We start from the raw sequence: 12,398 nt of genomic DNA, 5'->3' as shown, positions 1-12,398 counted from the left end.
GTGTGGGGACTCTAAGGAAGAGAGAGCACCTCACGTGAAGTTTAGATGATGGCCCAGAAGCCTATGAAACAAAATGCTACCAGGCATAAAGGAAACACAAATATAAAAACGAAGCCTTACTATAAAAAGTCTATCTGATGGTTTGACCTCAGGCAATTCTTAGGTTGGAAAACAGTCCTAGTCCCCTGTTCTTCAGAGAAGAGTTTAGGAAGGGGGGAATTTCAGATGTTAACTCTTCAATGGAGGTTGACCCTTTGGCCAAGTAAACTGTCACTTACAGATGTGGTTTCAGAGGGTTTGGAAGGCCACTGCCAACCCCTCAGGTTAAAGGGAAAAATCTTCATCTCTTTTGGCTCAATGCTCAGCTCATGCCAAACAAAATCAAGTATTATTGTTACAGAAAAGTCCGTCTCAAAGCTAGACTTCAGCACCTTAGTTCTTAGCACTTATTCAAGTGCTTAGCACACAAGAAGCCCTTAATAAATATTTTTTGAAGGAATGAGTGGACAAACATGTAAATGAATGATATACATTTATGTTATTGCTGGTCTAACTTAGAGATATATATTAGAGTTTACAAAATAACAAGGAAGTCATAAAGAAGCAAAAATAAAAATAGTAGTTAGGTCAAGTTTAAATTCTGCTAACCTCTCATTCACTAATTCACTTAACAACTATTAACACTGGATGCCCGCTCTGTGCAAGCAACTGTATAATTTGTTGTAGATGGTAACTAAACATCAGGAAGTTGATGATAATTAATGGATGAAAGAGATCAAACACATCCTTGAATGTATACGTAAATGTGAAATAGCTAAGGAAAAGAATAATGAGTCACATGAGAGTGAGAGTGAACATGCATTTTAGATAGAGGATCGGGGAAGGCCCTTCAAGCAAACATTCCCCAAAGGACCCCCTTGACACGTGAACTGTAAAATAAGCAAATATTAAGAAATACCACTTTTTCACGGAGCCATCCAAGTTGAGTGACTTGTGCACAGGTGCAGTGAACAAACAGCCCTCTCTTTTGGAAGCTGGCCCTAGGACCCCTACCCATCCCAGGAGGCTCCTCAAACCATGATCCTTATAAGCTAAAAGCCAACAAAACACAATTAAGTTTTCAGAACTTGTTTACATATTACATATATGGGGTTTTTGTAAAATATGTAGACATTCAAACATACCAAGCAAATAATCTGTGTATGAAGACAAAATGTCCACAGTGGCAAACTCTGGGATATTTGGCAATACCATTTGATTGACTTCATCAGTTCTAGCATTCTTCTTTCCAATAAGTAGGTTAATTGCTAGCACAGCTTCACTGACCTACAATTAATACATAAATTAGAATTCACAAAGATAAGTTTTCTGATTCATATATCATCTAACAGGTAAATGCTATGGATTGAATGTGTCCCCCTAAGTTCATGTGCATTGGAAACTAGATCCCCAATGTGGCCGTATTAGGAGGTGGGACGTTTAAGAGGAGATTAGGCCATGAGAGCTCTGCCCTCATGAATGGATCAATGCAGCAATCATCTGAGTGGGCTGTCATCTCTCTCTGGCTCTTCTACCTTCCACCATGGGATGATGTAGCAAGAAGGCCCTTGAAAGATGCTGGTCCCTTAATCTTGGACTTCCCTGCCTTCAGAACTATGAGTCAGTAAATTTCTGTTTATTGTAAATTAATAGTCAAATAAATAATTTAATTAATGTATAAGTACTTTATACAATCTACCTCACCTGCCTATGGAATATATTTGCCAACATGTCAGTATGTATATATGTGTTTGCACCAATATTTTCATTAAAGAAAAATTATAACACAGATTAAAAACACTATGCACTATAGAGTATTTCTAATCTTTCCAAGTAAGCATAATTGACACAAATCCCAAAGAATGTGAAAATTTCTTTTCTCTTAGATACATTGTGCTGCCTTAATAGCGAATAGGTAAATAACAATATGATGGTATTAAGAAAAATTAAATAAGAATCACACCAACCTGTGCCGCAGCCCTTATTGCAATCCAGACCAGTGAATTGTATATTTCTATTATATCTATTGTTGATTCCTTAATAGAACTATGCCTTCTGAAAAGAAGCTAAAAACATTAAAAATGTTTTATGAAGTATAAATACATCATAAAGTTTCTTGATAAATCTCATCATCTAAAGATGACATTTTGGTTGAATACTATATAACCATTAAGAATAGTAATGTATCTATTAAAAATATTTAAAATCTATTAAGGAAAGAAAAAAATTAAAAAATTGCACACACACACATATTCCTTGTACATGTAAGCTGAGAAAATTATTAACAATGATTATTCCAACTTTTAAGTTTGATTAAATTAATTTTACAATTTTTCTGATTTTTTTTTATAATGAACTTGCATTGTTTGTGTAATATACAAATAAAAATGTCACTTTAAGTAAAATCAAATGCTGTTTTAATAGAGGGTCTGTAGATTGAGTACACTGTGGGTAAATGTGCCAGAAATGGGAATGTTACTCATAAGTTTTTGATGAGTATGTGCTATAATTTTCTAACCAGGAAAATGTTAAAAGGGCACTATTATAAAGTTCCATAGACTACCAAAAAAGAAGCAATGAATGGGAACACTTTTTACTATGGGTATATATCTATATAACTGTCTATACACACATACACCCTCTTTCAGGTTCATACACACACACAAACACATATATTTTAAAAAAAAAAGGCAATGGCTACTATGGCTCTAAGCGGTGAGCACAAGGTGTTAATGGGGCTAGGTAATCAAGTGTTGGGCTTAGAGGAGGAAGGTACCAGACAGGTCTGCCTGTGGGAGATTAAGCAATACAGCTCTATTCCAAGATAAGAAGACCCTAAACACTAGCTGAGTGGAACTACTTACACTCTGGGGTAGCAACTGCCAGCTTACTGGCTATAAGAAAGTCAATGATACAGAAGTGAACAGAAACTCCACCAGTAAGACAGTATCTGTTTTACATTTTTAAAGGTAACTAAAGTAAATAGTAATAGTTATCTGATAGTTAATTTTTTTTTTTCCAAGATAGGGTTTTACTAAGTTGCTGAAGCTGGCTTTGAACTTGCAACCCTCTTATCTCAGCCTCCTAGTGGCTGGAATTATAAATGTACATGACTGTGCCCAGTTCAATAGTCATTTCTTTTTCTTTTTTTTTTTTTTTTTTTTTTTTTTTTGTTACTAGGGATTGAACCCAGGGGCACTTAACCATGGAGCCACATCCCTGGCCCTTTTTATTTATTTTTTTTATTTTGAGACAGGGTCTCACTAAGTTGCTTAAGGCCTCACTAAGTTGCTGAGGCTGGTTTTGAACTCTCAAACCTCCTATGTCAGCCTCTGAGTCACTGGGATTACAGGTGTGTGTGCTATCACACCCAACAAGTCTTTTCTTGAGATTTAAATAATCTGAATAGAGATAACTATTATATCAATCCCCTATATTCTAATTTTTTGGTGAACTCTTTAATCTTCAAGAAAACTGCAGAATATAACAAACAACAACAACAAAATATTCATTTTACTCCTGTCTAGAAGACTTCCAAGGGAAAAGAAAGGCAATTGGGGCTGGGGTTATGGCTCAGCAGTAGAGTGCTCACTTAGCCCATGTGAGGCTCTAGGTTTGATCCTCAGCACCACATAAAAAAATAAAGTTATTATATCCAATTACAATACATATGTACACACGTGCACGCGCACACACACACACACACACACACATATTTTAAAAATGAAAGGCAATGGCTACTATGGCTCTAAGTGGTGAGCACAAGGTGTTAATGGGGCTATGTAATCAAGTGTTGGGCTTAGAGGAGGAAGGTACCAGACAGATCTGCCTGTGGGAGATCAAGCAATACAGCCCTGTTCCAAGATAAGAAGACCCTAAACACTAGCTGAGTGGAACTACTTACACTCTGGGGTAGCAACTGCCAGCTTACTGGCTATATAAACTTGAACAATTTGCCTACTTAATTCTGGAAACAAGACTAATAGGCATGAAACAAAGAATATAGAATAACACTAAATAACTATAATGTGAGGACAATTAGGGACCCAAGCAATTTGAAAAGGGAAAAAAAAAGGCCCTTCTTACTTGAGAGGAAAGCTTCAATAAGGAGGTTGTGCTTAAGCTAAGGCTGGAAAAAAAAAATGGACTGGGAAAGAATGTGGTGGGTATTTTTTAGAAAGATAGGGATCAGCTCGCATAAATAGGACAGAAAAAGGGGGAAAAAACAAGTAGTTTGGAAAGGAAGTAAAAGTGTCTTTGCAGAAGACATGTTCTTATTTGTAGAAAATTCTAGTACACACACATAACAATAGAATCAAGGTCACAAGATATGAAATGCAACAATACACACAAGACAACTATATTTCTATATTCTATACACTAGCTATAAACAATCTGAAAATGAAAATCCTAAAAAGTCCATTCATAATAGAAGTAAACCTAATAAACATGAATAAGACTTATGTGCTAGAAAGTAAAACCCATGTTCAGAGAAATTAAATAAGTTCTAAATAAGTGAAGAGACAATTCATATTCATGAATTAGAAGAGTTAATAGACTCAACACAAAAAAACACAGAAAGATCCCAAAGATCCTATTTGTTTTGTTGTTGTTTTGCAGAAATTGATAAGTAGATCCTAAAATGTGTATGAAAATGCACAGGACTCAAATTAACTAAGACAATTTTGAAAAGGAAAAACATAATTAGTTGGAGGACATGCACTCTCCAATTTAAAAACTTACTAAAAGCTACAGTAACAAAGGCAGTGAATAACCCCATAGAGGTAATCAATGCAACTGTAAGGTTGACTTAGAGATCTTAGATGTGCCGCCAAAAGCACAATCAGCTAAAGAAAAATAAAGATAAATCTAACCTCATTAAAACTAAAAACTTTTATGTCTCCAAAAGCACTATTAGTCACATGAAAATACAAGCCACCATCTGGGAGAAAATATTTTGCAAATCATGTATCTGATAAAAGACTTTTATCTAGAAAAAAGATACGCCCTTAACAACTCAATGATAAAAAAGACAAATGACCCAAATGTAAAAAATGGGCAAAGGATCTGAAATAGACACTTCTCCAAAGAAGACAGCAAATTGACAATAAGCACATAAAAGGATCTCAGCATCATTAGCCATCAGGGACAAAACCATAGAGATACCACCTCATACCCACTAGGATGGCACCATCACAGAGGTGAATAAAAAGTGTTACCATGGGTATAGAGAAATGGAAACCCTTATACTCTGCTGGTAGAAATGCCAAATGGGGCAGTCACTTTGGAAAATGATCTGAAAGATCATGAAATGGCTAAATCTAGAGCTTCCATGTGATCCAACAATTCCACTCTTAGATATATACCAAGAGAACAGAAAGTGTATCTCCATGCTGAAAGGTGAACATAAAGTCAAAGCAACATTAAGCCTAACAGACAAAAAAATAAAATAAAACAATTCAAGTGACCCCCAACTGTCAAATTGATACGAAAACAGTCTCTCTATATAATAGAATACTATTACAGTAAAAAGGAATAAACTTGTTACAAGCTATACATGGGTGAACCTCAAAAACATTACATGAGGTGAAAGAAGCAGGCACAAAACACGATACCTTGTAGGATTCCATTTATAGTAAATGTCTGTGAAAGGCAAATAGTTTTGTGGTTGTATGGGGCTGGGATAGGAGAAGGATTGACTGCAAATGGGCACGAGGGATCATTTTGGGGATGGTGGAGATGTTCTAAAACTGGATGGGGATAACAGCTGTGCAACCCTGTAAACTGGAGTCCTAAAATAGGTTAGTTTCATGGATAGAAATTGTATGTCAATTAAGTCTTTTTTTAAAGTATGCATGCTGATCTCTCTGAACTATTTTTCTCCCACTTAACTACTGGGAAAATTCCACTCATTCTTCAAAAATTCATCTCATCTTGGAAGCCTTCTCCAGCATTCCCCCAAAGCAGAATTACGTTGCCCGACTTTGCCACCTTGACATATTGTGTTTACAGTCCTTATCACATTGCAGTACAATTTTGCCTCTTCCTTGCCAGATTCTGTGCTCCTTGGGGAAAGACAGCAATGTCCTGACATATGAAGACCTCAATAAGTGTTTGGTTAGCAAATGAATAAATGAATATTGCAGAACTAGTAAATTCAACCTAACAGATAATTATTGAACACATACTATGTAAAAAAATACTTTTAGAAAGAATGTAGATGTTTGGCTGAAATTATATAACAAGAGATAATAGTTTCATTTTTTGAGTGTTTATTATGTGCAAGGCAATTAACCTTGTTTATTCTCCTGACCTCTCTAAGAGGCACATGCCATCCATCATCTCTATTTCAGAGGTGAAGAAACCAGGCATGGAAAGGCCCCAATCACATGGGGGGTATGTCAGGAAGTTGGGGTTCAAACCCCAAACTGCATGATATGGACAGTTCACAAAAGTGAAAAAACAATGTTTCTTAAGGATTCATAGTGTTGTCTTTATTTGGACAAATTTCAAATGCTTTATTTCAATGGTCTTGTATGTCTGAATGAAATGTTTCTATTTGTTTTTGGCCGTCTTCTGTGCTTCATGAGACTTGCTAAAATGTTTATTCTGTGTCAAGATATATAGAAAATAATAATAATATTATATGTAATTACTACTCTTTTCATTCAAATCCTAACTTATTTATGCTCTTAATTTTAAGAACTTCTCTAGTATAGGCCAAAAAATGTGGTATGTTATTATCGTACCATCATATTAATTTGTATTGCCACTTGCTATGGAAACAAAATATTTATTCTCTTACTGGAAATAAACATGTTTATCACACCACAAAAAGTAACTTTTTCTAGTATGTAATTATTTTAATTTAAAAAAAAATAGGTGCCATCCACATAAGGCAACTACCATACAAATAATTCAACTGAGAGTCTACCTGCCTAAAGGTTTTAAATCATGTTTATGCTGTCCCCAAAATTAGAGACTTGATACCAACATTTTCTGCAAAGATCTCTTTGGGGAGTCAAGTGATTATTAAGTAAGGATGATCATCTATTGAAATTTAAAAAGTAAAATGACGAGCGCATACACCTCAAAGCTGCCTGGGTTGACTCCTTCCTCTAGGATCTCCCTCAGTCTAGACCCTTAATACTCAAGTGTAGCCCAAGACCACCAGCATCAGTATTACCTGGGAGTTTGTTAGAAACACCAAACCTCAGGCCTCATCTCTGACTTCCTGAATCAGAATCTGCATTTTCCTAAGACTTTCAAAGATGTTTCCATACCTTAGTTTGCGAGAATACTGCTCCAGGTGACACATTCCTTGGCAATTCTTTGCAGGGCTCCCTCCTTATCCATCCAATCCCACCTGGGACATCACATCTTCTGGTCACATTTATTTACAACCCCACAAACCCAAGTTGTTTTTCTAATCCTAAATTTCACTCCCTAAGTCACTCTCCCTGTTCCTCTTCCTCCCTTGGTCCCTCCCAGCCTCCTCCCTCTGATTTTCTTTCTTCACTGGCTCTGTCTGTTTCATGAGAGGCAAGCTGCATGAGGGAGGGACTGGACTCATCTAGAGCACTGCTTTGTCACCTTCCTCTAGAATAGTCCTGGGGCCACAGTAGGTGCTCATAGGTACTTGACAAGTGAATGAACGAATGACTAGTCTAGAGGCTAGCTGCTTATAGGCTGTGTTAGTAGTGAAAACCTTACTTGTCCATTTCGTTAGCCAATATATCATCTCCTGCAATATTCTGATCCTTACTAATAACTGTCTGCTTTAGAGTATTTACATGTATAACATTTTCACAAGCAAAAACATCCAAATAAAATCAATTTCCAGAACCCTACATAAAATGTCCAAAGAGACATATAAATACAAATGTGACTATAAAGTAATGAATTAATTTCTCCAAGTCACACAGGAAAATGCCTTATTATTTCAACAGCACAGTGTTACTAAAATAGCAAGATCAAAGACAATTAACTTATGATTTCTAAAACATTTGACTATTACCTTAAGTGCTAATGGTGTTGTTGAACTCTTTCTCTTTGGCTTCTTCAGATACAAATACCATAAGGCCAATTCTAGGTAGGAATCTCTTATCAATCTAAAATGATACAACACTGTACTTATTAAATATCTTTATCACTGATAATCTCTTTTCATCAATTTGCTACCATTGTCTGTGCTCATTAAAGGTATATATTGGCAAAAATAGCATCTGTCTCAAACTCACACTCTCTTTTCATAGATTTGGCCACAGATACTAGAATCTTTGTCTCTGATATTGAAATCCCTTGAAGAGAGCTGAGCATTCTAGATTGAACAGTGCTGACAACATTCCATGCTATGACTGCTCCAAAGCCCCACATCAAACCTTTCTGGAATATTCCAGCACAAGGTTCTAAAGAAGGGATGGTCAGGATAAGATTACCTGCCTTGAAAACCAGCCCTGCACCTTACACTAATTAAAATTAAAAGCTATGGTGAAGTATGGATTAGGTCTGTCAGTGGGACCAGAGAGATCAATGCTATTCTAGGAATGGTGGCTAACTTCAATCTTGTGATGATTTTTATACAGGATTAAGTTGACCAGCCCTAATGTTGATGACCAGAGTGAATATCCACACAAATCCCTTCAAGTTACAGTAACATCCGAGGGAGGATCTTCTGGCTGGAAATCAATAGTCCAGAGGAAACCCCTTTTGCCCCCACAATCCCAAGGCTGACAGGAGATTGGCGTAGAAATGATTAAATGGTTCGCTGGGCCACTATGACAATGGACACCATCTACTGTTAGTGTAGATGAGGCCTTGGGTAAAAGCCAAGCGCAAAATGCTTGAAAATCATGTCAGTAAACCTGATGGACAGATGGATCCCATTGTACAACCCCTGCCATGAAGAGGCCAATCATTCATTCCCACTTTGAATATCAAATGTCCTACTGGAACATGGAGCTCAAACTGATACAACAATGGAAAGCTAGGTTTTTACCCTGAGTTTTGATCATTTTTCAAGCTGAGTTGTATAGCTTCATATAAACTCTCAAGTTGCAAAGTTGGAGATTTCTCTTCCATCATTATTTGACGTTCTATTTTGCCTAGAAGAAGAAAAAGATATACAATAACATTTTTCCTCCTTTTCCATCATTTTGAACTTAAAGACAAACATTTCATGATAGAAATTCACAAAACTGGATATGCTGTTCTTTTGTCTATCTGTCATTTCTTGCTGAATGATAAGCCAGTGGTGGAAGACCTGTTGCTTCTTTCTCTAGGAGTCTCAGGCTTCTAGAACCTCCAGTCAGCAATACTGATTCAAGATGCCTTTGGCTTCTTCAACACGACTGGCCTTACCATGTTATTTTTCTGTTTCCTTGCTTAGTTTTCTCCCTTCTCCTATATCTCATGTTACCATTTTCTCTCTGCTTTCCCCTTTTCCCTATTTCAAAAATATCATAGATAACAGAAGTAAAAAGCTGCATTCTGATTCATGGTAGCATTATGCACAACAGCCAACACAAGAGATAAGCCTGAGTCCTCACTGAATGGATGAAGGGGTAGAGAAAGTGTGGTGTATATAACAATGGAATCCTATTCACCATCAGACAAGAAGGAAGTTCTGTCATATGCAACCATACAGGTGAACCTGGGACATTGTCTGAGTGGAAGAAGCCAGGCACAGGAACACAAATACTACATTTTTGTAGCATCAAAGAAAGTGGAACTCACAGAAGTATAGAATTGTTGTTGCCAAGGTATGGGGAGATGCAGAAGAGGGAGATGTTGGTCAAAGTTTCAGTCACACAAGATTAATAAGTTCTGGTAGTCTACTTAGAGAGCATGGTGACCATAATTAATAATATTGTATCATATATTTGAAAATTGAAGAGAGCAAATCTTTAAATGCTATCACAACAAAAAAATAAGTACATGAGGTGATGAGTATGTATGAGTTGATTTAATCATTCCATGATGTGTACATATATCAAAACACCCCCAAAATATATATAAGATTTTTGCCAATCAAAAATAAATTTAATTTTTTTTCCAAGTAATCACAAGCTTAGTGGAAAAAAAATCCTAAAAAGTCAAATGCTTGAAAATCCTCTATGATTCTAGTACCCACCCCCATTGCCCTCATGGTGAGCCCCATCATTCAAATGTAGGTCCTAAGTGAGCACCTCTGTAGCAAAGAGGGCAGGACAGGGAGATCTTGTCGTCACTATTGGCAATATTCACACTTTTCATGTGGAAAAGGCACAGAGCTGGCCAGCACTGAGTTCACATCTGGGCACTATCATTTAGTAGCTGCTGACTTTGGGAAATTTACTTAACCAGACTATACCTCATTTTCCTCATTTGTCAACCAGGATTAGACATGCCTAACTCGTAGAGGTTATTTTCCAAGAATCATTTAAGTAATATTATCCATAGCCACATAGTTGATACTGATGTTTCATAGTCAAACATGAAACTGTATAAGGAGGGTCAATTAAAATTATACAAGAAACCAAACAGAAATTCTTTCTTTCTAGAAATAAACAAACAAGTAGTGTTCTTTTATCTAAAACTGAGTTTGGCAGGGGTGTCAAGGTGCTTTTGACATTACCAAGGCTTTGGTAAAAAAATGTAATGTTTACAGTCAAGAATACTGTTGTTAAGAAAAATATTTTACAAACTTTATATAGTTCTGCCCCCAAGTATGTCTTACCTTTCTGAAAGAGGATTTCAGCTTCTACCTCATTTTCCTCCATAGCTGTTATCTTACAGAGCCTCAATGCAACATCAAAAAGATGAAGAGCAGGTAACCACTTTGAGGAGTCCTTCTTTTTATTACTGTTATATACCTGTTTGGCTAATGTATGTCCTAAAAGGAGAACAATGGGGTGGGGGCAAAACAATAAAATACACAGTGTTCATAGCAAGCCTCCACATTACCATTCTTCTCTCACAGTAATGGTATTTGTTAACAACTCTGGTGGTCTTCATGGTTTTTAGGATTCAAGACATAGTTTAAAGAAAAACAATACCCAATATTTCAATGAATGGCCATAACTTTCGTAAGTTTCCAACTTATTATTGTTTTTCCCCAACTTATTATCTTGTTTTTAAAATGAGAGATGATATCTCAAGTGTCTTTTAGTTCTAAAATTTCATGATGCTCTACAAAACAACTTTTATATTTCTGAGATGAGGTCATTATTAGGAAACATCTGGGAGTTTTATGTTGCTCCCTACAAAATTTGCATACATTGCTAGATAGTGGTTTTCTATTAAGTACTACAGTGATTGCTTGCTATGCTATGCCATATATGTATGTATGTATTTATGTATGTATGTATTGTCATCCCAACTAGATAGCAAATCCATTTTGGACAAGTGTCCCTGCTACACTTATATGGGACCATCATCCCTTAACATAATAAAGGATTGGTGGAAGGAACAAACATTTTTTTAACCTATGTGGCCTCAAAATCAGACAGACATCAATGCAGCAAATATTTTCTGTATTTTTAAGCACTAGATAAAAATGATCAAAATGAATAATAGATTAAGATTAATTAACTGCTTTCCACATGCCAGGTACCATCTCATGTACTTAGCCTGTATTATCCCTATGATCCTTGCAGCTCTGAGTGGGGACCATCATCATGCTAACTTAACAGAGGGCACAGTAGTGGTTCAAAAATATTTAAGTAACTCGCCCACAGTCACATGGCTAGTACAGAGCAGAGCCATAATTGTGCGTGGCAAGGAAAATACAAGGTTCTGTGGTGGCAGGTTAGGGAGCCCTGGCTTACTGGGGAAAGTTGTGCAGGCTGATGACTGATAAGCACCCTGCTTTTGGTAATTTTAGAGTAGAAAGTGGCTGGGGAAAAGAGTAGAAGAAAACGGGGTGGGGGTACTACTTTGAAGAATAGTTGAATATATACAAGAAAGGAGCATAAACAGAAGGGCAGTATAGGATGCACAGTACAGATGCTTGATTCCAGCTGAAGTGCTGGGTCCTGGCCAGTCACTGGAGCTACCATGTCATTTGAGGCTTTGAACCTCCATGCCTCTGGGTCTTAAGTGACTTTCTCAGAACAGTGAGGTGACAGAACTAGAAAATACCTGCAGTCCTGTTGGGTTTGGAAATTTTTTCGGTTCCAAGAAGCCAAAAAGTTCTTTTTCAAAAAAAGAATAGTACTTTTTTGTAAATTTTTAGTTCAGGGAATATGCTCTATGGATGGCAAGATGGAAGAAAAATCCCTTTTTCCTTACACCCCCCCAAAGAGAAGTTACTAAAGCCCTTACTCTGGACCAGGCAGGATGGTGCAGAGTACTCATATACAACGATACTTCATTCTCTT

General features: G+C 36.6%; 1 protein-coding gene across 1 annotated transcript in view; it reads right to left on the bottom strand.

Moving 5' to 3' along the window:
* The window catches only part of Cfap54 (cilia and flagella associated protein 54), a 264,100-nt gene that overhangs the window by 65,568 nt on the left and 186,134 nt on the right, over window positions 1–12,398 (bottom strand). The window contains exons 57-61 of the mRNA XM_076855417.1: window positions 10,757–10,912; window positions 9,038–9,143; window positions 8,057–8,150; window positions 2,007–2,105; window positions 1,185–1,326 (exon numbers count right to left, since the gene is read on the bottom strand). Of these exons, the coding sequence (XP_076711532.1) occupies window positions 1,185–1,326; window positions 2,007–2,105; window positions 8,057–8,150; window positions 9,038–9,143; window positions 10,757–10,912 (597 nt within the window). The remainder of the gene's footprint in view (window positions 1–1,184; window positions 1,327–2,006; window positions 2,106–8,056; window positions 8,151–9,037; window positions 9,144–10,756; window positions 10,913–12,398) is intronic.

The sequence above is a fragment of the Callospermophilus lateralis genome, chromosome 4 (genome assembly GCF_048772815.1).
Source record: "Callospermophilus lateralis isolate mCalLat2 chromosome 4, mCalLat2.hap1, whole genome shotgun sequence".
NCBI lineage: Eukaryota > Metazoa > Chordata > Mammalia > Rodentia > Sciuridae > Callospermophilus > Callospermophilus lateralis.
The sequence above is the reverse complement of the archived record's forward strand: the minus strand, read 5'-3'. Positions and strand labels throughout refer to the sequence as shown.